This window comes from Phoca vitulina, unplaced genomic scaffold (assembly GCF_004348235.1).
Source record: "Phoca vitulina isolate PV1807 unplaced genomic scaffold, GSC_HSeal_1.0 scaffold73, whole genome shotgun sequence".
NCBI classification, from domain to species: Eukaryota; Metazoa; Chordata; class Mammalia; order Carnivora; family Phocidae; genus Phoca; species Phoca vitulina.
The window spans coordinates 5,695,634-5,713,224 of record NW_022589776.1 but is presented as its reverse complement, the minus strand read 5'-3'; the positions used below and the strand labels follow the sequence as shown (position 1 = coordinate 5,713,224).

Here is a 17,591-nt window from a genome sequence, read left to right as displayed (position 1 = left end):
CGCTTGTTCCTCTGAGCACACGTTCGTGCGAAAGCCCATTCCCACCTTCCACGCAGGCTGATCCAAACCCTCATTATCAAGTCCCTTACCAAATGCTCCCTGATCTCTAGCCAGTGGAACTTGGCAGTTTATTCCACAGAGAATTCTCCATAGCTGGTGCCCATCTGTGCTCAGCTCCACCTCCCTAGCCCTTTCTTAAAGAAGAGGTGTCCTTCCTCTTAGCTGGGTTCACTTTTTGCTCCTATACTCCGCATCCCATATAACCAGCCTCTTTGGGGATTTACTCCTTCTGTAACTGTTTCTTTTCTGTATCTCCATGGGCATCAGCATGGAACTCTCTGTAGTCTTGTCCACACTAGCCTGGTTCTTCCAAGCTGAGTGTCCCATAGCAGCCCCAGCGATTGCCCCTGTTCTTCACATCCAGGCTTCTAGATGGAGGGATTTTCCCAGCAGTCTCCTTTTCCTTACCTTCCATTCTCTGCATAAGTGACTTCTGTGCTGAATTCCTCACTCCCTTGGCCATCGTTTGGTCAGGTTATGATCATCAAATCTCCTGGTTGCTAAATCCACTAATGTGGAGAACACTTCCCGCTGGTTGCCTTTCTCAACATTTCCCAGAAGTTTGGTGTTGCTGAGCACGCTCCTGTTTTTGGAGCCATCACCTCCCCTGGCTCCCAGGACACCATCCACCCCTGGCTCTCTGCCTACCTTCCCGGCCCCTCCCTGTTCTCCTTCATGGGCTCCTCTTCTGTATCCAGCTCTTAGATGTCAGTGTTCCTCACTGGGACCTGTCTTCTAATTCCCAGCATTTTTTAGGCAACGCTACCCATGCCTGTGGCTTCAATCACCCTGTTTCCCTCCTCAGACCTTTGTCTTGAGCTCTAGACTCTTAGCGTCTACTACTTCTTGACCACTCTTACCGCTGCCCACAGACCCCTCCGTTAGCAAATCCAACACAGGAGGTGTCTCCCCCACCACAGTGGCTCCTCTTCCAAGATTATTATTCCCCCCCCCCCACAAAAGGCAGCATGGTCCCCTCTCGACAGCCTGGAAACTTGGAATTGTTCTCCATTTCTCTTTCTTAATTTTCTACATTCAACAGAGTATCATTTCATGTCAATTCTGTTTTATAAACAAAAATACATATATATGTACGTATGTTATACACACACACACAGCCTGTGTGTATATATATATTATTTCTCCCCTCTTCTCCATGTCTGAATATCTACTGCTCCACTGGACTGAAAGCTTCTACAGGGCAGGGATTATACCTTATTTATCTTTATCTCCTATGCATGTGACAATGCTGGGCATATAGTGGATGTTTAATAAACATCTGTTTAGTGAATGAATGACTTCTGGAATCTTCTTTCCAGAAGAGCAGGCTGAGCACAGTTAAGCAATCTTGGACACTTTGGGGAGTTACTGCCCCATTTTAGCATAACTGTTGCATATGGGTGCATAATCATTGCTGACGTGACAATGACACATTTGGCTCGAATACTGATTAAAAATAATGTTAGTTGATTTTTTTTCTTTAAAAATAACATGTTTATTGTGGAAGAGCTAGGAAATATGGACAAGGAAGAAGAGAAAAATAAAATCATCCACAATCCCGTGACCCAGACAAATAATTGCTGTTAACTTGTTGACATAGGACCTCTCAGTCTGTTTTCTAAATTTTTACTTTTAGTAAAGGAATGGGGTCAAGCCTGGGGCACGTCTCAGCCGGTGGGTTGTCCCTTGCAAGAGTAAGCAGTCATTAAATCATAATGCTCACAGATTCATGGCCAATTTGACCTGGATCTAGGTGGGTGTTCACATCTATCAGCACTAGTCCGGTGGGGAGAGATTAACAGCGTTACTAGCAGCGATGATACTTTTGTTAGACAGGTGTCAAATCAGGGTAGTTACTCCTATGTGAAGCAAGACTTTCATCAGTGTCCTGGCATTTGGAAAGGGGAACAGAGATTGGGAAAGAAAATTCACATCAATTAGTAAGCGGCCCGGGTTCCAATTCCAGTGGATAGTTAGAATGAAGAGCAGGAGTCAGACATGAGGACAGGACACCTGGGGAAGGGGATAATGTGAAAACTGTAGCTGTTCCAGCATGAGGAAACCTATGGGATCATGCAAGGGCATTGCCACCAGGACTTGGGGTGATGGGACTAATTTTAGCCCACCTCCTGGTGGGGACAAGCTGCTAATGTACTGTCAAGCTGGGCAGATTTGGTTAGAAACAGGAGGAAATGAGCTGCTAGGTTAAAAGATTTAGTAACTGTAGGTATGTGGGGCTGGGAAAGGCAGAGATTGATAAATCCCAAACCTTTGAAGCGGTGAGATCCCACCACTATTTATTTCATTCCATGACCCATATAACTGTTGTATGCCATATGTCAGTATGAAATAATTAAAGCTAATTAAAATTAATTTTGGTTGGTGAGTGTTTGAAGAGTTTCATAATAACTCTTGAGATAATTAGAGATGCTTTGGGATGTCACAAAAAGAGCATTTGGAATAACTGGGCTAGATGTTTAAACGAGAGATGTGCAATGAAAGCTAGTAACAGAATGATAATTCTGTAGTTGGAAGAACACTGAATCAGGAAGGAGGACTTTGGGGTGTCCTCAGTATGCTGCTAAACTGGCCCTCTGAAATCAACAACAACAACCTGGCTTTGTAGCATTTGGGAGTTTCTGTGTAAATCCTCCCACCATGGTGGATTCCAGATTAGCGGTAGTTTAACTACTGGCTCACACCATTCCTGAATGTTCTTAAATGGGCTCTTGGAAGCCCGGCGCAAGGTAATGCCAGCATACCACCGTAATCCTGACTGAGCCAGTTCGCTTTGCGGTCTCAGGTAAATCACTTCACTTCTCAGGATCTTAGTTTTATCATCAACAAAGTGAAGTCACTAGAATAACCTCAAGGTCCCGCCCAGAGTTAACATTCCAGGATTGTAGCTAGCTGGTGCTCAGGGCAGGACCAGCACCATGTCATAAGCCAGAAGAGTTACATCAGATTTTCAGGAATATTATTGTGATATACTGGAAAACATAATTGAATACCTGGGTCTGGGTCATAATCAGCCCTCTTCTGATTCCTGCTGCTAATGCGTGTGTCCTTCTCTAGTACCTCTTCTCAGGAGGATTAAAAAAGCCAATGGCTTACCAGTGGGGTAAGAAACCATTCCTGTGGTCAGAGAATTCTACACCCAGCTGCCAGGCCCTAGGAGTCAGCTGGGGGTCTGAGACAAAATCTTATAGTTTAGGTATGTTACCTTCTCTGACCATGAGACCCACCCAAGCTGGTCTTCCCTGAACTAGTAGCAACATGAGAGGTTAACTTGTTTCTGCTTTTTGAAGTCAAGGACTGTGTCTTTCATAGTTACCTGTCTTAAGTCCTGGCAGGTAATAGGCCCTCAGGAAGTGTTTGTTGAAAGAATGTGTGATTTGGGCCTTTTTAGAGCAAATTCTGAATTCTATTTATTTTTCCCCCACCTTTATTGAGATATAATTGAAATATAACATTATGCGAGCTTAAGGTGTCTAACATGATGATTTGCTGAATTTTAAAACAGTGATTCAAAAGTGGACATAAGCTTCTCTATGTTTGCCTGAAGAAATGCATTTTTAAAATGCAAACAATGATTTTCTTTTTGTAATAGAAAACTTCTCAGTGCCTTCAGTGCAATATCGGGCATTTGCCTCCCATCTGCTGCCACAACCAGAACCCAACAGAGAGAAACACGAATGAGAAAACCCCGAACCAGACAAACCAGGTGATTACCACCCAGCAGTGAGGGCTCTGCCTGCCTCCACCAGTGGAATTAGCTCATCCTTTTTGAAAGGAAAAGCATCCTACTTATTTATAGAGCATATGTATTTCTATATCATGTGCCACTTTACTAACATCTAATCCTCATAATGACTCTCAGAAGCTAAGTACTGTTACTCCTTTTTTATTTTATTTTTTTAAAGATTTTATTTATTTATTTGAGAGAGAGAGAGAGAGAGAGAGAGAGAGATCATGCGGGGGAGGGGCAACGGAAGGGGGAGAAGCAGACTCCCTGCTGAGCAGGGAGCCTGATACGAAGCTCCATCCCAGGACCCCGAGACAAAGACCTGAGCCAAAAGCAGACGTTTAACTGACTGAGCCACCCAGGCGCCCCTCTTATTCATCTTTGAGAGAGGAGGAAGCGGACTCAGAGGTTGAGCGCTAGAACCCGCAGTGGCTGTGAGTCAACACCCCACAGGTGGTGCGCTTCTCCCCAGGCCAGGCTGCCTCAGGCTTTCTGCATTTCCTCTCCCTGCTGTCTCTGTTCCTTGTTTGCTCTGGGATTTGGATGCAAGCGACAAGGGCTCAGCCCATGACCAGGCAAATAGATGCACCAGCCTCCGGCGGGGTTCTGAGCAAATGCGCCCGGTCAGGCCTGTCCCAGACTCAAGTTGTGGGGCTGGACTTCGCCCTAGTGAATCAGCTCCGTGGAGGCTGGGCCGTTGCAACAGGCACCTGACGGGCTGGAGATCTGAAGGCCAGGTAAGTCTCGGTAGATGTGGCACCTGGACTTTGACATTCCCCAAGAGGAGAGAGACGCTCTTGGGCCTGGAGAGTGCTGGAGGAAGCGGCGCTGGAGGAAGGGGGGAAGCCACCCAGCAGGTGTGTGGGGACGCCAGCCCCCTTGCTCTTTTTCTCTTGGCTGTGCTGTACTGTCAGATTAGGAAAAGCAATTTCACCCTTGCTGGGGGCAGGGAGGGTCACTTACGTGAATGCAAAAATGTGGCTTGTCACCGTAGATGCGAGGTCTCCACTTTGAGAATCGTGGATGCTTTTCATTTGGGGTCCTTAATGATAACCTGAGGTCTAACCTATGGGAGGTGATATGTCAGCAACAGAATGATGTGATTTCAGCCAAGGGATCGGGTATTGTGCCTTTGAGACTGAAGAAGGGCTGTCTAGTGAAAATATCTGGGGACAAGGCAAAAGAGGCTTTCTTCTTGTTGAGCTTACTTGCGTCCAAATGGTATTAAGTTCCACGGATCTTCAGGAAAGACCCATGTGCCCTTTCACTGTGTTGGGGCATTTGGCTTTTGCTGGGATTCACTGGAAAAGGCTTGTAATGCACCTGGCTATTTTCAAGGGAGGGGGCTGACACAGGAAGGAAGGTACAAGTTTTTCTGAGCTGTAATTGATCTTGAGGTGGAAGGCACTTCTCTTCTCCTATGTTCTGCTTATAGCTCTTGGCTCATAGCTTCATAGCTGTGGACCCTGGCCCCATGGCATTCAAGCACAGTGATATCTTGATTTCAACATATACCCTTTGACCTTTTGTTCTGATACAATTTTTTATGTTAGACTGGGAGTTTCAGGAGTGGGAGCAAGTTAACTGTATTTGATCAGAATCTTTCAACCTAAAACAGTTCCCAAGAGAGAAAAAACATGGGGTCTGACTGAGCTAATATATTCTCCTGAGGTAGGAGAATCCCCAAGCTTTCCCTCTGAAGGCAACTGGCAGTAGGTGCCCCTCTGTGATACGGGGCAGAGGAACTTGGAAGACGATATGTCTTCAGAGCTATTTGTCATGTTGAAGAATAAGTGGGGAAAATTGATTTTACGCTGGGAGACTTCCAGATTTAAAAATTTCCAGCCGGGAAGATCACGGAGATATGGCTGGCTAGCTGGTCATGAGAGCAATCCCAAACTTGATTCCCTTGGAGGAGGGGCAGCCAGGGCCACATTATAGAGCCTTGTTCTTCTAAGAGGTTAAGGATTCAGAAAAGATGTCTCTTGAGGTCAATTTAAGCTTCTTTTTGTTTAGGAAATGTCTTCATCCATTCATACTGCCCTAATCTTAGCTCTGATAACATCAACTACTGTTACAACGAACAATTACCATATACCAGGCAGTGTGTTGGGCGCTTTTCATAAGTTATCACCGACTCTGACAATATCCCTGCAAAGCCAGTCCTTCTGGTCCCCATTCTATTTCTCAAGGAAACTGAGGCTTGAAAAAATTAGCGAATAAGTGGCAGAGTTAAGAATTAAACTCTGGCTAAGCTCTCAGCTCACCTGTTTCTCTGAGAGCCGAGGGCCTCCACAGTAATTGTTGAAGGAATAATTGCTGGTGGGATAAATGAACAAACACGTATTTAATTAGAATACTTTGATAGTGTTTTGGAGCTTTATCTCTGTTTGTTCTCTGTCTCCCCTGCCTCCCACATCTATTGTTGCTCCAAATATATATATATTTTAAAGATTTTATTTATTTATTTGAGAGAGAGAGACTGAGAGAGAGAGCACATGAGAGGGGGGAGGGTCGGGAGGGTCAGAGGGAGAAGCAGACTCCCTGCCGAGCAGGGAGCCCGATGCAGGACTCGATCCAGGGACTCCAGGATCATGACCTGAGCCGAAGGCAGTCGCTTAACCAACTGAGCCACCCAGGCGCCCCACTCCAAATATGTTTTTTAATTTTTAATGCAACACCAGTATAATTGTCTAGCCTGTTATTTATTTCATATATCTGCTTGACATTTTTTCCCAGATATCTCTATATCAGTATCTGTGTGTTTTGTTTTAGATAAAAGATTTGAGGACCGTAGGTGCTTTTTTCGCAAAACCTAATCAGTCATCACGTTTGGATATAAGCCTAAAATGGTGACCTTTTTATTTTACTTTTTCGTCTGCAGGAAGAGAAAATAACTACACAACCGATTAAAAACACGAGAGTAATTCTGAGGGTCAGGGATGGAATTTTGGGCTCCCCAGTGGCCGCGGCAGCCATGGGGGAGGCCCACAGCACCAGCAAAGGATCCAAGCCAAGGCCTTCGGAGAGATGGAATTCATCGGCCCGTTCCTCACTCTTGGCACAATGGAGAGAGGTACCACGGGAGCCCCCCGTCACAGCAGGACCCCAGGACAGACCACCGGCAGCCCCGTTACGTGTCCAGGCCTGGGGAAAGGCATCATCAGCCTGTGTCCGGGGTTGACTATTATGAAGGTGGTTATCCCAGTCAGTTGTATTCAAGGTATGGTTCTAGAGCTTGGAATTCACCCAACTCCTAAGTGCTTCTGAATAGACTATTCCTTTCCTTCTTCCTTTTCTTTTTATTCCTGCTCTTTTTCTTCTATTTCCTCCTCTACCCGATTACATTGACTTCGCTAAACACTTTCCTCTCCCACATTGGAATTATGTGACGGAAAATAGTATTTCCCTCCTCTATGTCCCCTCGTGGGGCTTCTTGAAGAGGCTATGACAGTGTGACTGGGTGTTGGGGCCAGGGCAGAGGGTAGAAAGAATGGTGGATTCAAGGCAGCAGATGAGCCCCTCTTACTCTGGGATTGCAAAAGGTAATATTTGTAGATTTCGGAAAAGTTTGTCCTAGAAATTCCTATAAAAAGTTCTTAGCATTGTGAGCGTTGACACGACCAGCACCAAGAAGAGACCTTGTGCCTAGAACAGAACTTAGGGTGTGATAGACGCACAGAACACATATGTATTGGATGAATACATGGAACATTTGAGAAAATGAAATCAACCTCAGAGAAAGCAGGTCTAGGGTTGCAGGCTCCAAGTTCAGAACAAAGAGGTATCAGTGAGGTAATTCTAGGAGAATCTGGAATTCCTATTCCTGAATTCTAATTGATAGCAGAAGATTTAATATTTTATGGAATATTTGAAGCCATCTATGTTCCACTTTGGCTTTTCCAGGTGGGATATTCACCTGCCTACAGATTTAGGGTTGAAATAATGACAGTTATTGTAAAGCATTTGCTCCTATTAAATACTAAAGAATTAGTAATTGATAAAAAGACTAACAACATGATATTCCTTTCCCCAATCTTTTTGTATTGAATTCTCAAAGGAAAGTATGTTAAGGGCAGAGGCAATAAAGGCAATCAGATTTAAGAGAGTCCAATGTGACTTCTTCATCTCATTTCCATCTGTACGTAATATGCATGGGAATTACAGTGGTGTATTGGGTACCTACACAGTCATCTGAGGAAGGGGCATTCTAAGATAACATCAGGGCAGGGTAGGGGCGCCTGGATGGCTCAGCCAGTTGAGCGTCCTACTCCTGATTTTGGCTCAGGGCATGGTCTTGGAGTTGTGAGATCAAGCCCTGCATCGGGCTCCGTGATCAGCACAGAGTCTGCTTCTCCATCTCCCTCTGCTCCTCCCCCTGCTCACTCTTTTGCTCTCTCTCTCTCTCAAATAAATAAATAAATAAATAAATAAAATCTTTAAAAAAATCAGGGCAGGGTTTTCTAAGATAACATCGTGTATTGTTGGATGTATTTGAAGAGTAGGAGGAATCACGGGGAAGGAGAATGAGACACTTGGCTATGGTTTTGCTATAAAAATCCCAACCTTGTTCTGAAACAAAGGCCCTACTTCTGCTCTGATTCTGCATCTTCTGTTTATAGGATCTAGAATTAACTGTGGTTTTAAAGCGGGTTCTAGACTGAGGTCACAGTTTTGTCCTGTGAAGTTGTCCAGTCCTCCACTGGTTTCTCTTTACCATCTCATCCTTGACTGGCTGGCCTTCTTTGCGGTATTTTAGGCCAGGCATGGAGGATCTGTATCGGAGCTATCATTCTTCAACCCTAAGGGAAGAATATGCTTATGGAAATTATTACTACCATGGACACCCGCAGCAGCTGCAGGAAGAAAGAGGTATGGAATAATCTCCATGGAGCCTTTGGGATGGTACAGCTGATCTGGTAGGCAGGGCCTGCTCAGAGCCTCACCTTGGCTATCCTGCTCCGCTGAGGTAGAGCCCCTGTCCTCACCTGCTTCTTTCTTGGCTAGATGAGGCCACAACAGGTCACAGCAAAGACACTACTGCTAGATGTCTTGAGAAGAGACTGAAAGGAGCCATTTTTCTTGTACGTGTTGGTGATAGTACTGAACCTACCATTACATTACCAGGATTATGGATAGTTCACACTTCAACCCCATTTTTTCTTCTACTCCTCCTTATAGCCAAGATTATAGTCTGACCAAGTAACAGTGAAGTCAATTCTTTTTTTTAAATTTAAATTCAATTAGCCAACATAGAGTACATCATTAGTTTTAGATGTAGTGTTCAATAATTCATCGGTTGCATATAACACCCAGTGCTCATCACATCACGTGCCATCCTTAATGCCCATCACCCAGTTACCCCATCCCCCTACCTACCTCCCCTCCGAAACCCTCAGTTTGTTTCCCAGAGTCAAGAGTCTCTCATGGTTTGTCTCCGTCTCTGATTTCTTCCCATTCAGTTTTCCCACACTTCCCCTTTCATTCTCTGCACTATTTCTTATATTCCACATATAAGTGAAACCATATGATAATTTTCTTTCTCTGATTGACTTACTTCGCTTAACATAATCCCTTCCAGTTCCATCCATGTCGATGTAAATGGTAGGTATTCATCCTTTCTGTTGGCTGAGTAATATTTCATTGTATATATGAACCACATCTTCATAATCCATTCATCTGTCAATGGACATTTTGGCTCCTTCCACAGTTTGGCTATTGTGGACATTGCTGCTATGAACACTGGGGTGCAGGTGCCCCTTCGTTTCACTACATCTGTATCTTTGGGGTAAATACCCAGTAATGCAATTGCTGGGTCATAGGGTAGCTCTATTTTTAACTAGTGAAATCAGTTCTTAGCAATGCGGTTGTCCAGTGTGTGGCTGGGCTGTGATGAGTCTGACCATCATCGACCTTGAGGGTGGCAGATATGCACCAACAGGAATTTATACCCATTACTGATAATAAGGTTCTAGGGATGTGCTGTTGGCAGCTTCTGACCTGCCAGCCAAGGGAAATCTGTTTCAACACTGAACACACACACACACACGATCTCCATGCTTATACAGTTGTACTGAGCCATGCTAATTGGTTCAGGGAGGACTGAGAGGTGTCTTGTTGACCTCCATCATTAGCTCTCACTTCTCTATTGTATCCAATTTGGCAAATATGTTTTCATACCTATGGTGGTCCAGTAACTCAGCTTCACAGCTCGAGGCTGTGAAGGCTGACCTTTTAGGAGTAGGAAGTGACCTGTCTTCATTTTTGTTTTCTCTGAGGGTGCAGTGCCAAGGGGAGAGAGTCCTTATATCTGGCAGGAAGATCACGGAGATCAGAAGTACCTCAGTGAGCAGCATCACGACAACCAGAGTAGTCTGTAAGTGTGAAAGGAGAGGCCAGCTCAACATGGTGCGGCCAAACTCAGGCTATGTTAGGCAAGTCTTATGGTGTCTGGTGCTTGTCTCTATCTTCAGAACCCTGTCTGCTTCTGTTCTGGCCATAGGGATGTGGAGTAGCCCAGGGTGACCGAGGCCAGCTTTCAGTGGAGTCTTAACTTTGACGGGCGGCTCCCAAACGTGGGGTCATCTGAGTCCTGGTGAGGTTACTTGAGGTCCACCTTACAGGAGGGCCTTAATTCTATGTTGGCCTCAGAGCAGAGGTGCCCTTGCAGAAGTTGTCAGAATTGGGTCCTGGCTGAAGCTGGGGTGTTTCTCCTCTGCCCACTCCTGTGCCCCGAGAATGGGATGTGCCCTGGGGTAAGGTGGGCAGAAAAGAGTCTTTTGCACAAGCACCTGCCCCGATGACCTTAGGCCTGGTGCCTTTACCTTGTCTGCCCAACTCGCCAACCCAGCTGCTCTGATTTAAGTCAGTCCAGGATGACTGGCTGTAGGGACCAGCCCCTTTCCGCAGGGTTTGGGGTGACTTCTAGTAACTGCACTGTGGAACCCAGGAGCTCCTGTTTTTCTCGTATTCATAGATCAGGGGAGCAAAGGGAGGACAGCCCTTTTCCCTGTGGCACTCAGGACAGCCTGATGCTGCCCACACTTTGCAGCCCAAGAGCCTCCGTGGAGAGCAGCTCAGGTTTGCTAGCTTACCCAGGAACCCCCTTACCTGCTGCCGTCATTTTGCTGCAGATCCAAGAGTCAGAACCCTTATAAAGACAGCGCTGCTTCTAACACTGGACAGGATCGGCCTGAGGACCTAGTTCCGGAGAGCCTGCTACCTGGAACCCAGAAGAATAAGGTAATCTGAAGTGATGTGGGGGCTCTGGGCTGTGACAGTCACAACCGACACTGAATCAGTGGCAGGGTGGGGCCTTTGGGAGGGGGGTGTCCAGCGGCCAGCAGTCTGAGGGGTCCCATCCTCCCCTCTTTGCAGAGCCTCCCCTCAGACCTCCACCTTTTCCTGCCACCCTATTTCAATCTTATGGGTCTGGGGCCCTGATCTGGCCCTTTTGCATTTTTGTCAAATTGGCTGGAGCAGGAAGTGTCACCCAAGTCGCTCCGAGCTGCGGGGCAAGAGGAGAGACTATTCCCAGTACCCCAGGGGACGGGCAATTTGGTTTACCTGGGAAGCGGGGCGTTGCTAGAATCTTTTAATTCAGGTCTGAAAAGCAGAGCTTGAAACCTGTCTGGACTCTTCCAACTCTCTCTTCTGAAATCTTACTGGGTATACCAGTGGGGCCACAAAATGGAGTTCTTAAATTTTTAAAAATAAACTTTTAATTTAATTTAATTTATTTTATTTTTTAAAGATTTATTTATTTGACAGAGAGAGACACAGCGAGAGAGGGAACACAAGCAGGGGGAGTGGGAGAGGGAGAAGCAGGCTTCCCACCGAGCAGGGGGCCCGATCCGGGGCTCGATCCCAGGACCCTGGGATCATGACCTGAGCCGAAGGCAGACGCTTAATGACTGAGCCACCCAGGCGCCCCTAAACTTTTAATTTTAGAATAATTTTAGATTTATGGGAAAGTGGCAAAGATACTGCAGAGACAAGCTCTTGATTTTTGACAGTCTTATATTAATTTTGTTTCCATGATGCAATCTATCTGCTTTTTTTTTAAGACTTTATTTATTTGAGACAGAGAGAGAAGAGAGAGAGAGAGCATGAGCAGGGGGGAGGGGCAGAGGGAGAGGGAGAAGCCCTGGGATCGTGACCTGAGCCGAAGGCAGACGCTTAACCGACTGAGCCACCCAGGCGCCCTGAGATCTGTTTGCTTTTTGAGAACATTTTCTTCTGTAAACCTAATGCTCAACAGGGCAGGGCACACACTGTGCAATATATGCCGACAGGAACAACAGCCACACACAATAACAGCCCTTTACAGTGTGCAAAGGGCTTTTGCATCTATTTTTTTTATCCTCCTGGGTTGTAAGTTCCATGAATTTCTTGTACACCTGTATCCCCGGGGAAAGCGCAGAGCCTGGAGCATAGCAGGTGCTCATTCGGTAGCTGGTGAATGAATGACTGAGGAAGTACTTGAACTCTACAGGGCAGATATGATTATATTACAGATGAGGGTGCTGAGCTCAGACAGCCTAAGTCATTCATCTAAGGTCACAGCAGGTGTTGAAAAAGCTGGGATCTGAAGATGTATTTATTTTATTTTTAAGTAATCTCTACACCCCCTGTGAGGCTCAAACCCACAACCCCAAGATCAAGAGTCACATGCTCTACCGACTAAGCCAGCCATGTGCCCCGCCCAACAAAGCTAGCATTTGAATTCAGGTCCTCTGGCCTCAGGGCCTACACCCTTTCCACTAGGCCATCGTTCATTTTTTTCACAAACACCTGTTGATTAAACGAGCACTTCTTTTCCTTGCGACACATCCACATTTGATGTATTTATTTGAAAGTTTCGATTTTGCTGCTTTGAAGGAACACGTGGGTAGGACCATCTCTCTGAAAGTGCTTCTGGGTCTTCCCATGTGTTTTCATTACCGGTAACTTCCAGCCACCACTGGCCGACGAGTCCAACCTTCTGCAGCAGCACGAGTCCGGTCTCAGCTCCAGCGCCTACGAGCTCAGCCAGTACATCGGCAATGCGTCTGAGATGTACGAGCCCAGGGCACCAGCAGCTTGGAGTCCAGTTCAGGCCGGTGGGTACTGAGGTGACCTAAGGAATGGGTGAAGTCTGATGAGAAGAGGGCCGGGTGGCAACCTCTGGGAAAGTCACCCTCCCTCCGTCCTTCCAAGAGTGGCTCACTGCCTGCCTCAACCACGCGTGGTGGTCTCCTGGGCAGAGGCGCCATTCTGGCTCCATTTCTCACCTTTTCTCTTGTCCTGGAGATTGCATCGGAGCCGATTCTTGGAAGGGAACCCTGCTTCTAGCCATCAGGGTCAGGCTGGGAGAGGAGGCACCGGAGATACTTTTAAAATGTAACAGGTGCAGGAAGTGAAGACCAGAGTCAGTTTGGTAATGCAACGGCAGGCATACAAAACATAGCATAATTGTTTTGCTTGGAGGTAGGAGACGGGTCATGAGTACTGGGGCCATGAGAGCCAGAGTCCCCAGCTTCTCGCCATCATGGGGAGTCTGGGCCTGGTGCTTTCCCATTTGGACCAAACCATCAAATCCCCACCTTATATTCTGACATATTCTGAGAGGCTTAATTCTGACTTGGAGCACACGCTTCTTCTAATTACGCCACCCACCCAGAGGCTTATCTTGGCCCAGGTGGGATTTGGATAGAAACATGTCTGTGGTGTCCTTCTGCGGTAAAGACAAGCAGTCACAGGAATGCTAACAGGGTGCCCCTGTGTCTGTTGGTCAGAGGATGTCTCGGCAGCTGGTCCCAAGGAGCCCATGAAGTTCTACATCCCTCATGTGCCAGTGAGTTTTGGGCCAGGAGGCCAGCTGGTGTGTGTGGGTCCCAGGTCTCCCAGGGATGGACAAACAGCCCTTGTGGAACTGCACAGCATGGAGGTAAACGAGATTCTGTGTCCCAGGAAGCTGGCAGGCTGCTTTCTGTTTCCCTCTGCCTGAGCCTGGGCATCTCTGGGAATGGGGTGCTCTTGGGGGGAAGGGGGCCATGCACTCCATGGATGGGGGCATGTCTTGGGAAGGAAAGGGTAGGGATCTTCTCTCAAAGAAGTGAGGCTAGATTTATGTTTCTCCTGAGATGCTGTTGGCTCCCTTTCAGCAACTGGAGAACTCACTTTTGTCCTCCTGTGTCCCGCACAAGGCACTGAGCCACATCCCAGGACGGCAGCCATGGGTTCTGATATTGGACTTGACTGACGGGGGCCTTGGGTGGACATAGTCTCAAACGCCAAATCTGATTTTTCGTTCCAGGTTATTCTTAATTACTCTGAGGAACAAGAAGAGCTGAGGACTTTCTCAGGACCCCTAATCAGGTAAATTATCTTAAGAGCTGCCAAGTGAGGGTTTTTGAACCTACAAAATCTGCCTGCCCAGATCAGCATTTTGGGGATTTGTTTGGCTTCCTTGAAAGAAAATGTCTATCCCACGTGGAGTAGAATACTCTGTGCAACAAGATAGAGACAAATGTGGCCTGAGCCATTTTGACAAGCAATTTGATAGTTGAAGGGCCGAGAGAAAAATTAAGATTAAAGATCTGAAAACAGTTCTATTTTGCAGGAGCTACACGGTAGGAGGTTTTAGCGTTCTGAGAACTTAATAGGTACTGGTAGAAAAGTGGAGCACAGCCTGGGAAATCACAGACAAGTGGTTTAGAGTGGGAAAAAAATTCTTGCCTTTTTTCTGGAGAGAGAAATAGCATGGTTCCTGTTGAGTTTCTGGATAGTGTGCACGTCTGCCCTCTGCAGGATTGAGCTAGAACTTCTTTTAAATTCCTAGTCCTGTTTCTGATAAATATTCAGGACACTCTTGCTGTGGAGAGAGTCCTGGCTGGAGTCAGAGGGCCCCGGTCCTTGGTCCCTGCATCCTACTAATTAGAGGTCCCATGGCGGACAGGTCAGTTAGTCCTCTCTGAGCTTTAGTTTGCTGTTTAGGAAATGAGGTAACACCACTGTGCCTGCTTTAAGTGTAGGGAAGCCCTGTATATATCATCACTACCATATAAACTTATTCTTATCCTGAAGCTTCTGCCACCAAGAAAAGCCCATAGTATTTTTTTAAAAGAATTTATTTGTTTACTTGAGAGAGAGAGAGTGAGAGAGCAAGAGAGAGAACACAAGCCGGGTTCGGGTGGGGGGAGAGGCAGAGGGAGAAGCAGACTCCCCACTGAGCAGGGATTCCCGAGGCAGGACTCGATCCCAGAACCCTGGGATCATGACCTGAGCTGAAGGCAAACACTTAACTGACTGAGCCACCCAGGTGCCCCAAGCCCATAGTATTTTGACAGTTCCTTCAAGTAAAGGTGAGCGACGAATCTTTCTGCACACAGGTATACGGATGTGGGGTAGATTGCCGAACTAGGTGTGTGGACACTAGGGGGTTGGTCCCAATTTGACTGATATTATTGAACGACCTTGACCAAACAATATTTGCCCATTTATTGATTACTTAGTATATGCTACAAAATTTCCTAATTCCTTTTATATGGAGGTAGTTTTTTTCTCATTATCCCTATTTTAGGGGAAAAAGCAGAGGTTCAGACAGGATAAGAACCTTGTATAAGCTGAGAAGTGGCAGGCTGGATTTAAACCCAGGGTTGTCTGACTCCAAAGTCTGTGCTCTTGCTTGCTGTCCCGTGCAGTCCCTGGGCCTCAGTTTCTTCATCTGTAAAATGGAGAGGGTATACGAAGAATCTCTGAGGTCCCTTCCTGTTCTACAAGGAAACTACAGACTCGGTATCCAGCCCTGGGTTATCTGGCTCACCCTCTGCTGGCATCCTCATAATGCAGAAGGAGCCCGCGGTCCTGTGCAGAGAAAGAGTCTGTCCCTCATTCTTTGCTCCCTGAAATCTCTCCATAGGGAAGATGTACACAAGGTGGATATCATGACATTTTGCCAGCACAAAGCAGCTCAGAGCCTAAAATCTGAGACAGAGAGGAGCAGAGACTCAGCTCTACTGTGGCAATTGTTGGTTCTCCTTTGTCGGCAGAACGGGGTAAAGTATTATCGCTCTGGTGGGTGGGCAGGTGCAGGCTGGATTGAAATTGAAGTCTTTCTGGGATAGAGAAGATTCGGCTTATGGCATGATTGTAAAAGATAATGTTAAAGAAGCAATGAATGGCCCACAGGGGGAACAATTGCTCAGGTGTCAACCCCGTTTGCTAACGATAATCTTTTCCCTGCCCTTCTCCACTGGCCTGGGGTTATCGTACAGTTCTTGGGTCACTGTACCAACCACATAATACACCTGTAAGAGTGTGCATAGTTCTGGTAATCTCTGTGGCTCCTGACAGGCAGAAAGTACCTGAGGGTGAAGCTGAAGTTTGAAATACAACAATCCAAGAAAGGAAGGTCTTGTGTTTGCATGTCCTCCTCCTCATGGAGAAGGCAGGTGCCCTGGTGCTGGTGCTGTGAGCACAAGGACAATAGGATCCTCCCTCAGGCTGACCCTCTTTGCCTTGTAGTCCATGGTGGGGTCTGACATCGCGGAACTGCTGATGCAAGACTGCAAGAAGCTGGAGAAGTACAAGAGACAGCCGCCGGAGGCCAACCTCATCAACCTGACGGGTGAGGACTGGCCGGTGCTGAGCTCAGGGACCCCGAACCTGCTCACCGGGGAGATTCCCCCCAGCGTGGAGACACCTGCACAGATCGTAGAGAAATTCACTAAACTGCTCTACTACGGAAGGAAGAAGGCAAGTGTGGCCCCTCCATGCTGGTTTTTAAAAAATAACCACACCCCCACCCCCAATTATATGAGTAATATATATTCATTTTTTGGCACTTAAGATGTTCAGTAAGGTACAAAGAAAAAAATTATATAGTCTTATCATTAAAAGATAACATCTTTTGGGCCGCCTGGGTGGCTCAGTCGGTTAGGCATCTGACTTCAGCTCAGGTCATGATCTCAGCATCCTGGGATTGAGCCCTGTATCAAGCCCCGCATCGGGCTCCACAGAGAAAGACATGTATCATATGACCTCACTGATATGAGGAATTCTTAATCTCAGGAAACAAACTGAGGGTTGCTGGAGTGGTGGGGGGTGGGAGGGATGCGGTGGCTGGGCGATAGACATTGGGGAGGGTATGTGCTATGGTGAGTGCTGTGACTTGTGTAAGACTGTTGAATCACAGACCTGTACCTCTGAAACAAATAATACATTATATGTTAAAAAAAAAAGTAGGAAAGGAAAATGAAGGGGGGGAATCGGAAGGGGAGAGGAACCATGAGAGACTATGGACTCGGAGAAACAAACTGAGGGTTCTAGAGGGGAGGGGTTGGGAGGATGGGTTAGCCTGGTGATGGGTATTAAAGAGGGCACGTTCTGCATGGAGCACTGGGTGTTATGCACAAACAATGAATCATGGAACACTACATCAAAAACTAATGATGTAATGTATGGGGATTAACATAACATAATAATAATAAAAAAGATAAAAACAAAGAGAAAACAAGAAAAACAAAACAACAACAACAACAAAAAGGTTCTTCACATATACACTAAATTAGTTTCCAGAAAATTTGTTTACAGATGATGTCCCCACCAGCTAGATCTAATGTTTGCCTACCAATATTGAATACTTTAATTTAACAGATGAAGTAATGTCTTGTTTATTGTTTGATATGTAAATTAGACAATTTTAATCTTTATATTATTTATTCAAAAAAATTTTAATTGAGGTATTTGACAAAATTATAGGATATTTAAAGTGTACAACATGATGATTTGATATACAAATATC

At 46.2% G+C, this 17,591-nt stretch overlaps 1 protein-coding gene across 1 annotated transcript in view; it reads left to right on the top strand.

Moving 5' to 3' along the window:
• Positions 1 to 8,315: 8,315 nt before the first annotated feature.
• Positions 8,316 to 17,591, top strand: part of SEC16B (SEC16 homolog B, endoplasmic reticulum export factor) — a 36,994-nt gene continuing 27,718 nt past the window's right edge. The window contains exons 1-8 of the mRNA XM_032393474.1: positions 8,316 to 8,677; positions 10,091 to 10,181; positions 10,939 to 11,047; positions 12,762 to 12,906; positions 13,582 to 13,733; positions 14,103 to 14,164; positions 15,708 to 15,843; positions 16,313 to 16,543. Coding sequence (XP_032249365.1) covers positions 8,572 to 8,677; positions 10,091 to 10,181; positions 10,939 to 11,047; positions 12,762 to 12,906; positions 13,582 to 13,733; positions 14,103 to 14,164; positions 15,708 to 15,843; positions 16,313 to 16,543 — 1,032 coding nt within the window. The 5' untranslated portion in view covers positions 8,316 to 8,571. The remainder of the gene's footprint in view (positions 8,678 to 10,090; positions 10,182 to 10,938; positions 11,048 to 12,761; positions 12,907 to 13,581; positions 13,734 to 14,102; positions 14,165 to 15,707; positions 15,844 to 16,312; positions 16,544 to 17,591) is intronic.